The sequence below is a fragment of the Anoplophora glabripennis genome, unplaced genomic scaffold (assembly GCF_000390285.2).
Source record: "Anoplophora glabripennis isolate ALB-LARVAE unplaced genomic scaffold, Agla_2.0 scaffold1297, whole genome shotgun sequence".
NCBI classification, from domain to species: Eukaryota; Metazoa; Arthropoda; class Insecta; order Coleoptera; family Cerambycidae; genus Anoplophora; species Anoplophora glabripennis.
The window spans coordinates 11,515-31,104 of NW_019417485.1; the positions used below are offsets into that span (position 1 = coordinate 11,515).

Consider the following 19,590-nt stretch of genomic DNA (forward strand, 5'->3'; position numbering starts at 1 on the left):
TTAAATTTCTGAAATCTTCCCTTAACTTCTAGCCTCCCTAACTCTGTTAATTGTAATAGTACAAGAAAAAGTTAAGAGGCCATTTTTATGTAGAATTGTCTGCTTTACAACTTTCATGAAAAACTTTTTTTTCTAGCTCTTACCCTTTTTGAGTTATCTTGAAAAAGCCCTTTGTTTTATCTTTTTCCACCCTTGGCCGGGGGTTGAACAAAAAATTACTCTCACTTATTGTTATAATATACCTTAAACTAACTCATATCAAAAATTCAGGCAATTTGACCAAAATTTCGATTTAAAGGCTTATTTAATTGGACTAAAAACTTTTAGTTGGCTGCAAATGTTATAAATTTGTACAACCACTTGCCATCCTCCTTTTTTGTAAATATGTACATAATAATATGTAGAAGATAGAAAATGGAAATATTTTCAGAACAAAAAAACCGATTCCTGCAAATTGGAGTTTTTATTATTTTATTACCCTTCTCTTTTCGTATGCAATTATGCGATGCGAGAGTGGGATGGACGTATAGGCCTTGTATTATCTATGTATAGGCCGGACAACTCATCATCGTGCACCTGACGTACCGTCATTTTCTCGTTTTTTTTAGGTGTATTTTGCGGGAATTTGAACGAATGAAATTATCCTACTATTTTTACTACAAACGTATTTCCTGTAGCGACATCTATATGAATATTGTAGTACTTTGTTAGATGGGGACTTCAATTTCCGTTCTTAACACTGTTCCCTATTGTATTTTCTTAGTATTATTTTAAGGCCTAAATATAAATTTAAATCTTTAGATTTTATTGTGCACTATTACATGATTATACATATATGTTTGAAGCATTAAATGAATTAAATATAATTTCAGTACATACGCATTACACTGTTTTAAACTGTGTTTAAAACTTTTGTTTGTTTTTACGCAGTTTTTATTCTGTATATAAAAATCTGTAAATTGATCTGAACCAAAATGATAATTCTAGAATTTTAGGTCTAGGAATTAAATTTGTGGCGCCATCTTTCGAGTAAAAATGGTGTTAATATATGATAATAAATATCACAGTATACTTTAAATTTATAGGCGGTCGTTGTTGGAAACACTCTGTATATGTATTATTTCAGTCAACGAGGCGGCTATGTAAGGTAGTGTCTACAATTATTGGTAGATGGCGCTATCTACTTGGCAAAATGGGAAGGCGTAATGATTAAAAACTTTTCAAAAAAAAAAGAGTTGGTTTAAATTTTATTTGTGGATATAATCAGTATGTAACGTTCAAAATTATGTCCATCGACTCGTAAACACTTTTGGACACGTTTAATGTTTTGACCAACAAAAAAAAATTATTACTAATTAAAAATAGGTTATAGTTTTTAAGTCAGGAGAACGTGGTGGCCACGCAAATAAAAGATAATCTGCCGGTACTAATGTTTGGAATGCTGGAAGTACTTGATAGGGTTACGATTTGCTTTAAATCTGATCTAAATTTTCAAATGCAAAATACATTATAGTTACTACTTTTTGTCAAGTAAATTGGAAACTTCACTTATTACAGGCAATGCAACCGTAATTATTTGCAAAGCGTCTTCAAGAACAAAAAACAGGTTTTTCAGATGTAAACCAACAGCGCCATATTCTGAAGAACCAAATTAGTGCTGTGTACAAGAAGAATTGTTTGTGCAAGAATTATAGACGAGTTTTACCATTCTTGTTGTCCCGATAACAGAAGAAGAAGAAGAAGGACAATAACTGTCAATTCTATTCTGTTTCCATTAAGGTTAAATAACTAACACAAGTTACGGTTTTATATTTACATTTCAAAGAAAATTTTTGCAATGGCTGTTGTTCAAGGAACTTCGTGCAAGCTTTGCCTCAAAACTGCAACCGTTAAAGGTTTTGAGGTAATAGACGACGTTACTAGAGATATTTTAGATGTTCTTTTGCTGAAATTGGTAAGTCAGTGATAGATATGTAGGTATTAGTTGGGGGTCGCTGATATGTATGGAAACGGCCGATTATCTCCTACAATAGGATAGCTATAGAAAAGTAATAACACACAAAAGTTTTATGGCTTTTTTTAAAGCTATTACTATAAAGAAAATTTAAGTATCAGTCGAAAAGTTATAACGAAAGAAAGTTTCTTTTTCTTAATTGGAGCACCCTGTACCTATATTGTTCCATATTTCAATTCTCCTCGAAATTCTGAACAAAATTCATTTATCACATCATGCATTGAACGTTTTGTTTAGTGGTATAATATATTTCATTTTCATTTTCAGCCTGCCCAAGTACCACATTCTCTGTTAAAATTATTGTCCTGACATACTTTACGAATAAAAAAATTCAAGCATATTTCAAATTTAAAATGAAAAAGGGTAATGTTAGTGAATTATTTAAAAAAAGTCTATTATAATTTTGAATGGTTGATGTATATATGCTAAAGAAAAATTGACATAAAATGGTTGTTTAGGTTTTAATTAGTTGATTTTATATAATAATTTTAACAATAAAAGTCTTTTGAAAAAATTCTTGATCAGGAAAGAAACGTAAAGAAAGAAATCATCACTATTTCTTTCATCTTCATTTAACCTGCTATCACATCAGAACCCGATACTCAAGAAAATAAATTTATTATATCGTATATACAGAGTGTTTCTTAATAACTTGCTAATATTTAAGGAGGTTATTCTTGGGTCCATTTTAAGAAAAAAACTTCATATGAACATATGCCTTAAAAGTCTTAACTTTTGAACTACAGGGTGTTAAAGTTTTATGAAAAAACATTTTTTTGTGATAACTTTGGTATTACCCTAGATATTTTTTTCAAATTTGGCACTCGCCTTCTATCCATCGAGATGCATTTTCTGAAGTACAAACAATTTTACTATTTTTGCCGGTGGCGTCTGTACAGGTTTCGTATTGAATATTTTTGAAGAAAAATATGTTACGCCACTGCTTTTTCTTAAAGTAAAAATCATTTTTGAAATCCTCATTCCTTTCCGAGCAAATGTGGTGTCTTGAATTTTTTTCGTTTGACGTACGGTTTTCGCATAAAAAATTTAAATTCATTCATTCATTCACTTACGAGAAAAAAAAAGATTTACCAATGTAACTTGGAACAATAATTTATTTAAGATAATAACTTACTAAACGTTGAAATTATAAAATTACAGTAATCTATATACATTTCGGAATGGTAAAAGAAAACTACCCTGAACGCACAAAGAAATAAATTATATCAGATGTTGGAAACGTCCACCTCCTGCAAATATGCATGCCTCTGCTCTTTTTCTCACGGACTCACTCTTTGGAAAATGCCGGGAGTGGTTCTAATAGTTTCGCAACAAACTATGATGCGATTTCTCAACTGCTCTTCAGTATGAATTGGTGTGCTGTAATCTAAAGCATTGAGGTCCGGGGACCTAGGTGGCCATGACTGTGGTCCGCCGCGACCTATCCCGCGATTGTTGCAATTTTGGTTTAAACATTCGCGCGCCACAGCACTGAAGTGCGCTAGTACTCCGTCCTGCATAAACTATAGTCGATTTCTTACTAAAATGGGAACAACCCCCATCAAACCTGGCAATTCGTCTTCGAGAACATGCCGGTAATTATGTCCATTTAACCTCCCGTGAAGAAAATAGGGTCCAATGAAATAATCACCGCATATTCCAACCCACACGTTAACGGAAAACTGCTCCTGGTGACGGGATTCCAAGATTGCATGTGAGTTTTCTTCAGCGCAAATGTGATTGTTGTGGAAGTTTCGGATGGCGTGTCTAGAAAAATTGGCTTCATCGGCGAATAAAATTTCAGTGTCAAATAACGAATTTTCATTGACTTTATGAAGAAACTATCGTCAAAAGTTTCTCCGTAATGGAAAGTCCCGAGGTAGTAGAGCTTGAACCCGTTGGATATGGTAGGGACATAATAAAAACTCATGGAGAATTTTCCAAATAAGAATATGTGAGACATTTTTCCCAATTTTTCTTATACTCAATGCTGGATCTTCCTCAATTGAATTCAATACCGCTATCTCAATTTCTGGAGTTCTTACAGTACGGTGTACTCCTTTTAGTTGATTGTCTGGTTTAAAACTTCCCTTTTCGCACAATGTTCTATGAATGTTTGAAAATATTCGCGCATCCAGAATATTTCTATTTGGAAAGCAGTCTCCATACGACCGCCTGGCTTCCAGTGTGTTACCATCAGCAAGCCCATACATGTAGTGCATGTCTGCAAACTCAGAATTCGTATATTGGACCATGTTTTTTAAATAATATTCGTAATGTTAATGACTTAAACACGTGACAACCAGACTGGGTAGACAACTGTCAAAACTGTTTATGTTTGCAAATCAAAATCTGCTTTTTACGTACTAGATCGTTTTTAATTCGTATTAGTACCTAATTTCATAACAGCCTACAAATGAATGAATTTTATTTTTTTATGCGAAAACCGTACATCAAACGAAAAAAATTCAAGACACCACATTTGCTCAGAATAAGAAAAAGCAGTGGCGTAACATATTTTTCTTCAAAAATATTCAATACGAAACTTGTACAGACGCCGCTGGCAAAAATAGTAAAATTGTTTGTATATCAGAAAATGCATCTCGATGAATAGAAGGCGAGTACCAAATTTGAAAAAATATTTAGGGTAATACCAAAATTATCACCAAAAAAAAGTTTTTTCATAAAACTTTAGCACCCTGTAGTTGAAAAGTTAGGACTTTTAGGACAATGTTCATATGAAGTTTTTTTCTTAAAATGGACCCAAGAATAACCTCAAATATTAGCACGTTATTAAGAAACACCCTGTATATACATTAGTGCGCTTTTTTTCAAACGTACATTACTTTTTTCGTTTCATTGACGAAATATTGCTCTAAACATTGGGAAAAAAATTCTCGGCAAATTTCAGCTCTTAATTTTAATTTTTAGTACTCGCTATTTTATTTTAAAATTTCCTATTCATTTAACACATACTAAAAATTAAAATTAAGAACAATTTTGATAAGAATTTTTTTTCCAATGTTTAGAGCAATATTTTGTCAATGAAACGAAAAAAGTAATGTACGTTTCAAATGAAGCAACTTAGAATATATAACGTGGAAATCTTCTTGAACCTTTTGTTTAATATTCAAATATAGTTACTTTCTTGGGAATTGGGTTCTGGTGTGGTAGTCGGTTAAAAAAAGGATAAAAGAAACAGCAGCGATTTATTTCTTGACTTTTCGTTACTAATCAGGAACTTTTTCTAAAGAGTTTTATTATTAAAATTATATAAAATTTAAAAAAACCATAATAATATTATATTGTGAAAATTGGTCTACTGTTACGATTATTGATGCATAGTTGGTTATATGTAGTTTGTTTTTAGGTATGTATTATCAAAATTATATTTCTATTAGATTAATTGTAATTACTGAAAAGGGAAAAAATTGTTTCTAAATATTAAGTAGATTTTGTTGTATTTTAGGTTTTAATAATTAACTATATATATAATTTTAACAATAAAAATCTTTTGAAAAAGTTCCTGATCAGGAACGAAACGTCAAGAAAGAAATCGCTGCTGTTTCTTTTATCCTTTTTTTAACGACTATCACACCAGAACCCAATTACCAAGAAAATGAATATATTTTAATATTAAACAAAAGGTTCAAGAAGACTTCCACGTTATATCAATTCACACAACTCAACACATTACAGCGACTTAACAATAATTGATATTTTCTGCCAAAGTTCTTTCTCTTTGGTTAAAGTTGCGTATATTTCAGAAATTTGATAGCAAAGGCAAAGAGGTTATATGTAACGTCTGCAGAAGAGAGTTAAACGCAGCATTCGAATTTAAGGCAACTTGTCTGAAGACCGATTACATAATTATTCCATATGTGGATTGTGAAAAAATGTTACAGCTCGATATAAGAGATGCGTATATGAAGGAAAAGACCAGCGAGTCAATGGATATTTCAGATAGTCAGAGAATATGTCGATTGTGTATGCATCCAGTAGAAGGTGAGTTTAGGTGCATACGGGAAGAGGAACTTGAAGCTATCGAGAAATTGGCTCCTGAAATGGTATTAATGACATTAAATAGTTAAATTTTTCACAATTTATTCAAACTACTTTTTAGAATATAAATATCATCAAAGATCCCGTTGTATGTAAGGAATGCTTTGATTCTGTGTGCACCCACAACACTTTCCTAAAAAATTGCTCGCAAGTACAGGAAAAAATTAGAGGTATTTTTAATAGCGCAGCAACAGAAAGTCAGATAGATACGTCACCATCTGATTTATTCGTTAAGACTGAAGACCAGGACAAGGAATTCGATATCAGCGAGATGGAAATGTCGATCAAAGCTGAAAGTATCGACATAAAATCGGAGGATGAGGAAAGCAGGTAAGAGAAGACTATTTTAACAATAATTTAAATAGTCTAGTCATTATAGACATGAAACAAGCTGTTTCGGGAAAAAAATATTATTAGACATTTCTCTGGAATATTGTTCGGAAAGGTGTTATAAACAAAATATCAAAAAATCTACTCGAGGCTAGTTGGGAAACTTTGTTTAAACAATGTTCAAAGTTATGGAAAAGTGGTTTTTTGACTCACATAAAAAACTATTATTCATAGCGAAAAAAAGTTTATACGAAAAAGGTAGGTAGGTAGGTAGGATAAGTCCGATTAAATTCCGATAATTTATTTATGCGCAAGAGCTCAAAAATGGTCGAAAATGGCCGTTTTTTTCAATTGCTAATAATTAATGCAATTCTCATCGCAGACACATGTAATTCAAGATTTTTGAGACTTTTTACACCCTTAATAAGCGGTAAAAATTTCAACCCGAAGGCTTCATTGGTTTGGCGTGGGCGGAAATTCTTATCTAAGAAGATGCTATTTTCAATACATTTTTCCCAAGCTCAAAGACATTGTATAGTTTCGATCATTACTTGTTTTTATACCTAAATAGTTGTATTAACATATGCATTTACTAGAGAGAATTTAATTTGTTTAAAAATGACTGAAAAAATGTTAATATTTATTGAATTGTTAAGATAGATAATTATTATAAAATGAAATAGTAACCTCTATAGTTTAGTTAGTACTATTTTTCTTCGAATTTAAAAAAAAAATCGTCGTTTTAAGTTGATTAGAAGCTGAGATAATTTTTTTTTATTTAATTGCAGTGACCTTAATTATTAATATTAAGAGCCGAAATTTGGCGAGAGTATACATTAAGAGCTATATTTTCCTGTCTTACATTAACGTTATGGTGAATTCAACTATTTAAATGCAAAAAAGAAGATAGCGGCGATGCGTTCTATTACTCGGTCTAGCGAATGCGTGGGGAAAAAGAGCTATAATGACTGGCCTAAAAAGGTAACCGCATAACTCCAGATCTTATTTAATTTTGCATCGCTTGCATTAATTTCTTGTATTTCTGAGGGTTTTCGCATAATAAATTATTTTTAACATATCTTCAATAAAAATATGACCTAATTGTCATCAAAAATTTGATTGATATGATAATAGAACTGAAATAATGTCTTGTGAAGTTCAGAAAATTGCATAATTGCATTTGGAATAACCTATGACCCCCTTAGCGTTAACACTTTACATTGGAAAATACCCTGTATATGTAATTTTTTCAGTGACTCGCCACTGCAGAACTCCGATAGTGAATCAATCATGAAGAGTGTTCTTAGAGATGCAGAAGAGGATGGATGTAAACATGAGAATACATCGACAAACGAGTGTAATACGAACGTCAAGCAGGACCACAAAGTATTTTACAAATGTGATAAATGTATTTACCAAACTGGAAGCGAGAGCCGTTTTATAACACACCGTACGAGACACGAGAACGATTCGGAAGCATATAAATGTGAATCGTTTGAGTGTGAAACAGAAAATAAAAAATTTTTTCAGAAACCTCGGTTGAGGCAGAAAAATCCTTCTTCGGAAATGTGTATGCACCGATGCGGATCATATGATTACAAGACAAGGCACAGGTGTGAGCTTGCTAAGAGTCAGGTAAAACACAAAAGTGCATCTGGAGGACGATTGTACGAGTGTGACTTTTGTGATTTCAAAACAAAGCGGAAGGTCAGTTTTAGTAGTCACTATATAAAACACAAAAACTCAACCAATCGTGTAGAATGTGACTATAAAACCAAATACACCGCATTACCGAATAAGGACACTTCACAACTGCCCATTTATAAATGTGATGGTTGCACATACCAATCAGAGAATAAGACACATTTTACCAGACACAAGTTGGTACATAAACATCCTTCACAGGTCAAAATGTACGGGTGTAACGACTGCGGTTTCGAAACAAAATACAAGGAAGGCATCAAACGACATCAACTGAGGCATAAAGATCCTTCTGAGGTTCAAATGTACAGGTGTACCGACTGTGATTATGAAACCAAATACAAGGAATATATCAAAAGGCATCAACTGAAACATAGAGATACTTTGCAGCCTCAAAAGTTCAAGTGTAACGACTGCGATTACGAAACTAAATACAAGTGTGAAATGAGAAAACACCAATTGAAACACAAAGATCCTTCTCAGGTTCAAATGTACAGGTGTCACAATTGCAATTATGAAACTATATACAAGAGTTATATGAAACGGCATCAACTGAAACATAGAGATCTTTCGCAGCTTCAAATGTACAGATGTAAAGACTGCGATTACGAAACTAAATGCAAGTTTGAAATGAAAAAACACGAACTGAAACACAAAGATCCTTCACAGGTTCAAACGTACAGGTGTAATGACTGTGATTACAAAACTATATACAAGCGTTATATGAAAAAACACCAACTGAAACATAAAGTTCCTTCGCAGGTTCAAATGTACAGATGTAAAGACTGCGGTTATGAAACTAAATACAAGCATCATATGAAAAATCACCAACTGAAACACAAAGATCTTTCGCAGGTTGAAACGTACAGGTGTAATGACTGTGATTACAAAACTAAATATAAGGGTGCTATCAAACACCATCAACTGAAGCATAAAGATCCTTCTCAGGTTCAAATGTACAAGTGTAACAACTGCGGTTACAAAACTAAATATAAGAGTGATATAAAACGACACCAACTGAAACATAAAGATCCTTCTCGGGTTCAAACGTAGTATGGCGACTGTAATTATGAATGTAAATATGAAAATTCTGTCAAACAGCATCAGCTGAAACATAAAGGCGTTCTGACTGTGATTATGAATCCAACTGAAGGAGTTGTATAAAATATCACATGCTGAAGCATAGAGAGCCTTCACGAGTGTAAATGTTCGGGTGAGTATGTATGAGCATGCAAAGGTATGTCGCGGATTCAAATGCATCAATGTGATTCTGAAACCAAGCATAAGAAGTCTCTAAGGAGATATCTGTTGCTGCACAAAAACATTTGTGGGCGCGAAGTACGGCCCATTGAAACGCAAAATCCAGTCAAAAATGAAGTTATTTAAGGGACCGACCATAGATACGTGAATATGAAGTAGAAGGTAAAACCTGTCGTGAAAAACATCGGTTCAAACAAAAACTCTCGCTGAAACAGAAAGAGACAAGTAATTTCGGACTAGTGCTTTTGTAACAATGCATTAAAATGAATACTTTGTAAAATACATCGGCTTTTTATATGTTTAAAAATATACAGGATGAGTTAGAAAGAATGGGTCAACAGTAAACTGGAGATACTAGATACCAAAATATTATGTTTGAGCTCAACATGCATTATACGAATGTCGCTGGTTTAAGAAATACAGGGTGTTCAAAGTTTAAATTTTATTCTGATATTTCTCAATAATTCAGAAAGTTTTGATAGCATGACTCTGAAAATCGGTAGTGTTGGATTTTTCGGTGTGAGAATTACGAATTTGAAGCTTATTCTGACATTCCTAGAGGGCGCTAGTTTCACCATATTATTTAGGTAAATCAGAACATATTTTTTTTATCAGTTGAGCTATGCTTAAAAAAGATAAAAATCTAAAACAACCTTCAATTCTACATAAAAGATGTACTCTTGTTTAAATCGCCTAACTTTATCGGTTTCTGAGTTATTTGCATTTAAAAAGTTTCAATGTATTTTGTGGTGATTTTTCATTCTCAAAAGATGAAAATAACAATTACAATTATCGATAATAGTAATTGTTATTCGGTTTTCGTTTTTTAAGGTTGGTTCGGGCGCCATCTGCCTTTGGCAGAAAAGTTATACATATAATTTTGATTAAGTTAAAATAAAATGAGCCTGTAGTAACTACTTTTGACTATGCCTCGTATAACCTTAAAAGTTTGCACCGGCCTGAGACTAATATTTGGAAATGCAAGTACACATAAACGCATATAACAAGTATAAACTCGAATGCTGTCTGAATGGTTTGGGTGTGCGTAAGTATGACTGATTTGATTTTACTTAACTGAGAACTAAGGTTATAGTAAGTGTGATCGATTTGATTTGACTGAAAGCTAAGATAACATTACGCGACTTTTCGGACGATTTGGGACACAGAAAGGGGTTCACTTAGCTTTTGACGTCTATTGGGCAGCTCCCTGGCTTCTGGATTGGCTCGAAGTCTGCGGTGGTAGTTTAGTACCGTGATGTTAATCCAAAGAAGGCTCGCACTGTACACTTCACTAATTTTAGGAGGTTTAGAGCAAGTATGAGTGGCGTGAAGAGTTTCAGGAATAAAACACTAGTTTTATGATAATACAATTTCGGGTAATCGACTGATCTAACCGTTGACGAAATTCTTGTCGGCGTGACTGGAATTTTAAGAAGTGACGTTTCTTAAGTTTTTTGCACTTGGCTGAACGGTGTGAATGTTGAAACTGATTAACTTGGATTTATCACTGAATTTAGGATTGTTTGATAATTTGCACTAGTTAGTGTTGGCATGTACTAACTCGGATTGGTTGTTGACCGTACGTTTGGACCGAACTATAGTAAGGCTGAAGAATGACTTTAAACTTAACTGTTTGTAATGTCGTAGCGGTAACTGTAGCGGCGGACGTAAGAGTAAGACTCTGACTGAAGACTGAAGACTGAACTCAAACTCGAGATCGTCGGACTTTTATGTGTTTCTGGTGCGGTACACGTAGGCTCCGCCCCGTGTTCGCTGTTAGCGCCGCGCTTTCCCATTGGTCGGTGTCCGGGATATACTCCCCGTCGCGTTCCTCGTTGATTCACTTCCTTTCCAGGCACGCTCGAGCTAATACAACATAACATAATAATAACAAGCTCGTTTAAATTATGTTGAAGAAAATTTAAATAATGAGGTCCAGTTAGATTGGGTGGCAATTCAAAAGGTCCTATGAAAAAAAAAAAACAGAAATTAAACCACTCCAAATATTCACCTTGAACTCATGCTGAAAATGTCTTTCTTTTACAGCATGCGGAATCTCACAAATGATTGTTCTTCCAATTGAAAACTCGTCTAGTAAATGTCGCCTCATCAGTAAAGGAAATTTGGGTTTTCCGTTTGCATATTTTGTATAAACTAAGCAAATTGTAGGCGAGCTGGTAAATCTTGAGGCAATAACTGCTGAACCAGAGTATAATAACATGGATGGAGCATTTCTTTTTTCAAAATTCTACAAACGGACGATTGACTTACCCCCGTTGCCGCACTTAACTGACGAGTACGAGTAGTAAAATTTTCTCTTCTTCATCGACTGTGATAGATTTTGGAGTACCGTGGTTACTTTTTGGTCGAAAAGATCCAGATCCACCCAAGCGATTGTAAAGATTTCTGAATAGTTTATAATTAGGTAATGTATTTTGGTACAATTGCACATATCTTCGGGCCGCCACATGTTCATTAAAATTAGCTTGAGCAAAAACACAAATCATATCGTGCATCTCACTGTTGGATAAATTATTATGTCACGGCATTTTTTGATCACTAGCTAATAATTTTGCACGAACAATAAATCACACGCACGCAAAATACGTTAATATTTATTGACATGAAAATTTGACTCAAGCCTACTTAGAAAAGAAATAGCAATATCAGCGCCTGAAAAAAAAATTACCACAAAATATATTGAAACTTTTTAAATGCAATTAACTCAGAAACCGACAAAATTAGGCGACCTAAACAAGAATACCTATATTTTTTATGTAGAATTTAACGTACTTTTAGATTTTTAGCTTTTTTTAAAGCATATCTCAACAGATAAAAAAAATATGTTCCGATTTACCTAAATAATATGGTGAAACTAGCGCCCTCTAGGAACAACATCAAAATAAGCTTCAAATTCGAAATTCTCACACCGAAAAACCCAACACTACCGATTTTCAGAGTCATGCTATCAAAACTTTCTGAATTATTGAGAAATATCAGAATAAAATTTAAACTTTGAACACCCTGTATTTCTTAAACCAGCGACATTCGTACAATGCATGATGAGCTCAAACATAATATTTTGGTGTCTAGTATCTCCAGTTTAGTGTTGACCCATTCTTTCTGACTCACCCTGTATATTTTTCGTTACCAATATTCAGAGTGGATCTTAAATGTGTACATGTGTATTCTAAACGAGGAGACGGTTTACTATGTAGAACATGCATGCATAGTTTTTTTGTTAAAAAAAAAATTAGGAACAACATAAATATGCAATAATACTAAATACTAAAATAAACATGCATTGTTTTTCTTAATAGAAAACTGTTGAGAACTCCTCATTTCGGTGTGGTATTTCCGCGTCGAGAGATCAACTAGGCGGTGTTGCCGATGGCGTATAACTTGTAAACTCAAATTTTTAATGAACAGAAGAAATCAATAAGCATCGTTTTAGTTAGATAATACGTCAGGAGTTTTGAAATATCTTTATAAAATGCAATTGCAATTGCAATTCTGATGCATGGATGATATTATCTGTTCCGTTTTTCACTTCTAGCTTAGAAACACAGTATTCGATTGTCCACATGATTTTCGAGACAAGCGTTGCGGCAAACCAGACAGCAATGCTTCGAAAATTATTACGTACCTGGTAGTGGGAGGTTTTTTATTTTATTTAAATCATATTTGTACAAAATCAATTTACTCTTCCAGCCTGATATTCATTATTTGTCCTGTCCTAAATTATTTGTGTTGTCATGAGTAGGAGTTGTGTACATGTGGATGAGAAGAATATGAAGGCTTTGGCTGGAGGGGCTATTGGCTAAAAGAATTTTGCAGCAACCACCTTTATTTTCTATGTTTAAATAAGTGTTTATTTGATACATTTATTTTTTTAACCTCTTTAATTTTTATATGTACCTTAATTCTTTGTAATTTGTGTATGGTGAACAGGGTTACAAGTGGAAAGAAACATTATTGTACATATTAACACTGTTCCCTATTGTATTTTCTTAATATTATTTTAAGGCCTAAATATAAATTTAAATCTTTAGATTTTATCGTGCACCATTATATGATTATATATGTATATAGGATTAAATGAATTAAATACAATTTCAGTACATATGCAATACACTGTACTGATCTGTTTAAAGGAGCCCTTTACCTTTGTTTATTTTTACCACAGACCACCTAGACTGGCTTATAGAGCGACTTTGGTGAAAACACTTTGGAGCCCAGCGCTCAGTCGTGTCCTAGCATTTGACGTGTACGCATCACTGTGATTTCGATAATTAGACGTTTTATCATGGGCAAGTGTATTGTAAAACATTGTATAAATAGAAGTGATCGAGTTGGTGAAGAGAGGCGAAAAGTTTCCTTCTTTAGGTAAGTAAAAAAAAGGAATATATAAAAGGTAAATATGTACGCCATTTTTCGGTTAACGTCACAAGTTTCCAGGGTTAGCTTTATAATTTTGTTCGCCCACATAGTGTAGTGATTAACGTGATATTATTATAAAATAATGAATGAATTACTGTAAAATATTTTTAGTAATTATTTACTTTGTGTGAGTCTTAAATTTTTATGAAATTTTACCCATTCCTGTCATTTCGAGATAGCTGAAAATTAATTAAATATTTTTTTTTCAATTAAAAAAATCTCGAACAAAACTAATTTCAGATTCAGCATTCGTACAGTCAATTAATTTTTATTAAAAATCGTGGTTGTTTGACGTATCCATCTCAAGATGTCGTAGTAATATGCTAAGAAAAATTAATAAAATTATTAAATAATTATGAAAGCAGAACACCTAGGCTACAGAAAAATAAAATTGTTTATCATGTATTAAAAATCTTTCTGAATGGGAACATATTTGAAAATTTGCTGTGCTGTGTACAAGAACAATTGTTTGTGCAAGAATTATAGACGAGATTTTACCATTCTTGTTGTCCCGATAACAGAAGAAGAAGAAGAATTACTATTCTATTTTTTCATTAATCATTGAGGTTAGACAACCAACACAAGTTACGGTTATATATTTTGCATTTCAAAGGAAATTGTTGCAATGACTGGTGTTCAAGATACTTCGTGTAAGCTCTGCCTCAAAACTGTAACCGTTAAAGGTTTTGAGGTAATAGACGACGTTACTAGAGATATTTTATATGTTCTTTTGCTGAAATTGGTAAGTCAGTGATAGATGTGTATTAGTTCGGGGTCGATGATATGTATGAAAACGGTCCTAAAGTAAGATAGCTATAGAAAAATCATAACACACAAACGTTTTATGGTTTTTTAAAGCTATTACTATAAATAAAATTTAAGTATACAGGTTATGACGAAACAAAGTTTCTTTTTCTTTATTGGAGCACCCTGTACCTATATTATTCCATATTTCAATTCTCCTCGAAATTCTAAACAAAATTCATATATTACATCATGCATTGTGTAGTATCTTCAGCTTTCGATTTTCCCGTTGTTAATGAATCACCCTGTTGTTGCTTAGGTTTTAATTCATTGATTTTTATATAATAATTTTAACAATAAAGTCTTTTGAAAAAATTCTTGAACCGGAAAGAAAAGTAAAGAAAGAAATTGTTGCTATTTCTTTCATCTTCATTTAACCTGCTATCACAGCAGAACCCGATACTCAAGAAAATAAATATATACAGGGTGTTTCTTAATAACGTGCTAATATTTAAGGAGGTTATTCTTGGGTCCATTTTAAGAAAAAAACTTCATATGAATATATGTCTAAAAGTCTTAACTTTTGAACTATAGGGTGCTAAAGTTTTATGAAAAAAATATTTTTTTTGTGATAACCGGTATTACCCTAGATATTTTTTCAAATTTGGTACACGCCTTCTATTCATCGAGATGCATTTTCTGATGTACAAACAATTTTATTATTTTTGCCAGTGGCGTCTGTACAAGTTTTATATTGAATATTTTTGAAGAAAAATATGTTACGCCATTGCTTTTTCTTAAAGTAAAAATCATTTTTGAAATCCTCATTCCTTTCTGACCAAATGTGGTGTCTTAAATTTTTTTCGTTTGACGTACATTACTTTTTTCATTTCATCAACGAAATATTGTTCTAAACATTGAAAAAAAATTCTCAGCAAATTTCAGCTCTTAATTTTAATTTTTAGTACTCGCTATTTTATTTTTAAAATTTCCTATTCTTTTAACACGTACTAAAAATTAAAATTAAGAACGATTTTGATAAGAATGTTTTTCCAATATTTGGAACAATATTTCGTCAATGGAGCAAACAAAAGAAATGTATGTTTCAAATGAAGCACCCTAGAATATATAACGTAGAAATCTTCTTGAACCTTTTGTTTAATATTAAAATATATTTATTTTCTTGGGAATTAGGTTCTGGTGTGAAAGTCGGTTATTTTATGTCCTGTAGAATTAACATGTTGTGAAAGTGCACAAGCGGGAGCGGGTTCTTTTAAACATCAGAAAACAGTGAGGAAAAACACTTTTCGTTGACTTTCTCTTGACGTAGGTGTTTTTGTTCAATTTCAACAACTCATTTCTTTGTTCATGACAATCTTTGTATATAATATTTAGTTATTTTATCAGATCAGCTAGGGTCTGGTAGCTAAGGAAAATATATTGACAAACAAAAGATACTTTGTATTAACAGAAAAAAAATAGAACAAAATATTTTGAGGCCTCATACTTTGCAAATTAATTTGTATCAACAAGAATTTAAAACACTATTATATATATATAGATTAGATAAAAATATTCTTAATTTAGGAATTAATACAACTCCTAGTAATATTAACAGAATTAACAAAGATAAATCAAATTTTACCTAATTTCATTTGGATTGAATTTAAACAGACAAAATAAACATTTTGACAAAGAATTTAATAAAATAAAAAATACTAATATTTATAAATTAGAAAAATTAAAAAATGATAATAAAATAAAGATTATAATAAATCCAAAATGGTTTAAAAATACTACTTCTGTTAATATTCCTAAAGAAATGATAAATATTCTTTCTCTTGGTCCAAAATTTAGTTTACCACCTAATAAAAATGACATTTCTATAAAACATCTTTTAGCTGATGTTGAATCTTCTCTTAGTGAAATACACAACAGCGAAAGAAAAAATATTCTTCTTTGTAAAACGACTAACATAATTACAAATTTTTTAAATCATTTTCCTACACACAATTCAGAAATTAGTTACTGATATAAAGTAACTAAACAATTTTTAAAAGAACATCAAGAAATAATTATTACAAATTCTGATAAAGGAAACGTTACAGTTGTTATGTATAAAAATCAATATAATGAACTAGCTAATAATATGTTACAAAATGAAACATTATATTAAATTGAAAGGGGGTCCTACATCAACTATTCAACAAAAAGCTAATAAAATAATCAGCCAACTAAAAAAATAGCAAAAAAGTAGAAGAAAACTAAACTAAACTAAAAATCTAACTATCTACAATTCAGTATGTCCAAGATGTTATGGTTTACCAAAAATTCATAAACCAATTTTAACTCTTAGACCAATTATTTCTTCTATTGATGCACCTACCAGTAAACTTTCACAATTTATAACGGAAATTTTAACAAATTCTTATAATTCCAATAATCCTTATTTTATAAAAGATTCCTTCACTTTTTCAGAGAATTTTAATGATTTTCAACTTCCAAATAAATATGTCATTATCAGTCTAGATAAAGTATTACTTTTTACAAATATTCCATTAGATATTATCTATAATTGAAAAACAATGGAATACAATTAGTAATCATTGTAATATAAGAAAAGAAAATTTCATAATGATTTTAAGGTTTATTTTCAATAACACATTTTATTCATTAAATAATACAACATATAAACAAATTTTTGGAACTTCTATGGGCTCTAATATTTCTCCAATTCTTGCCCAATATGTTATGGACGATATTCTTAAAACTTGCATTCCAAAATTATCTTTTGAACTACCAATTTTAAATAAATATGTAGATGACATCGTATGTTCTATTCCAGAAGGTTCAGAAAACGAAATTTTAGAAATATTTAACAATTATAATCAATATATAAAACTTACATTAGAGACTGAAAACATTAATAGTATACCCTTTTTAGATACCAAACGTATTAGAATTCCAGAAAATAAAATTAAACTTGATTGGTATACAAAACCTACGAATTCTGGTAGATCTATGAATTACTATTCTTATCACTCCGAAAAAACAAAAATAAATTTAGTACTTGGTATGAAAAACAGAATAGAAAAAATATGTCATCCAACATCAAAAGAAGAAAGTATAATAAAATTAAAAACATTATGTCTCAAAAATTCTTACCCAAAAAAATTAATTAATAAACTCCTTTTTTCAACTAGAAGATCAAATAACATAATTAATAATAATGATAATCAAAATAATATATTAAATAATGAACACATATTAAATTCTAATATTAAAAAATATAAATCATTTCCATATATAAAAGAATTAACACCAAAAATTAAAAATGTTTTAAAACAAGAAAGTAATATTACAATTGCAAATAAAACAATAAAAACAGTAAGAAATCTATTCTCAAAAGTTAAAGATAAAGTAAAAATCGAAAATAGATCTAACGTACTTTATAAAATAAATTTTTTAAATTTTAATAAGTTATACGTAGGTCAAACTTCTAGAAATATTAAGTCTCGAATCTCTTCACATAAAAGTGATATTAGATTAAGACCAGATGCTTGTGCACTTTCACAACAAGTTAATTCTACAGGACGTAAAATGGATTTTGAAAATTTTAAAATTTTAATTTTAGCAACAGATAAGGATTATTCAAAAAGATGTTCTTTAGAAATGTTTTATATAAACCAGGAAGAAAATACTCTAAATAAAAAAACAGATACAAAAGACATTAACATTATATTTTTCAACATAGATAAAAAAAACTAAGTCATAGTACGAGTAATACTAACACTAATATTAATTCTATATAAATATAAAATAATTTTTGTTTTTGTTTTCCAAAATTTTTGAAATGTCATTTCAACAAAAGACTTTTAAGAAGAGGAGGTGGATAACCACATTTAATAAATAAATTGTACAAATGTTGTAAATTAATGTTTTTAAATGAATGATGACTTGTAGATATTACTCTAGTTCTCATACCCAGAATGAAATTGATTTTTTGTTGTGTGTGGAAAGACTCATAATGTAAAAATCTGCCTGATGATCCAGGCTTCCTATACCATGATCTTATGAGAGAGTTATCCTCTCTCCTGATGAGTCTTGTGTCCAAAAAAGGTACACTCTTATTGGTGTCCTCTTGTTCGATGGTAAATTGTAAAAAAGGGTTATAGCTATTGAAAACTTGAAGTAACTGTTCTACCCTATCTGAGGGAGCACATTCCACAATGTCATCAACGTATTTTTTTAAAAAGGTATTTCAAAATTGATTTTTGTCAAACATTCGTTCACGAGATCATCCATCACATACTGTGCAAGGATCGGTGATATCGGACTACCCATTGGCATCCCCAAAGTTTGTTTGTTTTGTTTGTTTGGCTGCACCCCCTTTTAAGAAAGAAATTTGGTTTTGAACTTAGACAGCCGTCTAATTTTTTGGCTTTATGTATACCGGGTGATTCAGTTTGAAAGATATTTTTTTTCTGGGTTCAGCTATGTAAAGAAGTCCATAGTTTCATTAGAAATATTGCTAGAAAAAAACAGTAAAAAAGATAAACCAGTAGTTTTATTCTGAAAAACGATAGCCAGCTGCGGAAACAACTGAAATTTGACGTTTCTAAATAACGATTTGGCAAAATAATTGACATTTTGTACCTAACCTGCCTATTCCATCTATAACTAATTATAACATGAATACTTACAGTAACCAAGAAATACTAGATATTAAGGGTTTTTTGGCGAGAAAACCGCTAGCCCGGTTAACTATAGTTTGTTCCGGTTTGACGTTTTGGCGAGAAATGTAGTTAACCCGGTTTGGCAGAGTTTGCCTAACCATCAAACCGGACTTGTGGGTTGGTTTGGATCATAGGTCCCACAAAGCGCCTACACCGGCCGCATTTGCGGTCGGGGTAGACGACGGATGGGGCCCACCTACGAAGGCTGTCCAGGCCTACACGAGATGAGGCAGGATAAAGAGGGATAATCCCCCTCGATCCCAAATCATTGAGGCCAATTTCTAGCCATAGAATAATGGCGCG

The 19,590-nt window shown here is 31.6% G+C and overlaps 2 protein-coding genes across 2 annotated transcripts in view; both read left to right on the forward strand.

Moving 5' to 3' along the window:
* LOC108914849 (zinc finger protein 836-like) overlaps positions 1 to 637 on the forward strand; it is an 11,541-nt gene extending 10,904 nt beyond the window's left edge. The window contains exon 5 of the mRNA XM_018720760.2: positions 609 to 637. Within this exon, the coding sequence (XP_018576276.1) occupies positions 609 to 637 (29 nt within the window). The remainder of the gene's footprint in view (positions 1 to 608) is intronic.
* Positions 638 to 1,811: 1,174 nt separating this feature from the next.
* The window catches only part of LOC108914854 (zinc finger protein 845-like), a 26,967-nt gene continuing 9,188 nt past the window's right edge, over positions 1,812 to 19,590 (forward strand). Inside the window, exon 1 of the mRNA XM_023456345.1 lies at positions 1,812 to 1,954. Within this exon, the coding sequence (XP_023312113.1) occupies positions 1,838 to 1,954 (117 nt within the window). The 5' untranslated portion in view covers positions 1,812 to 1,837. The remainder of the gene's footprint in view (positions 1,955 to 19,590) is intronic.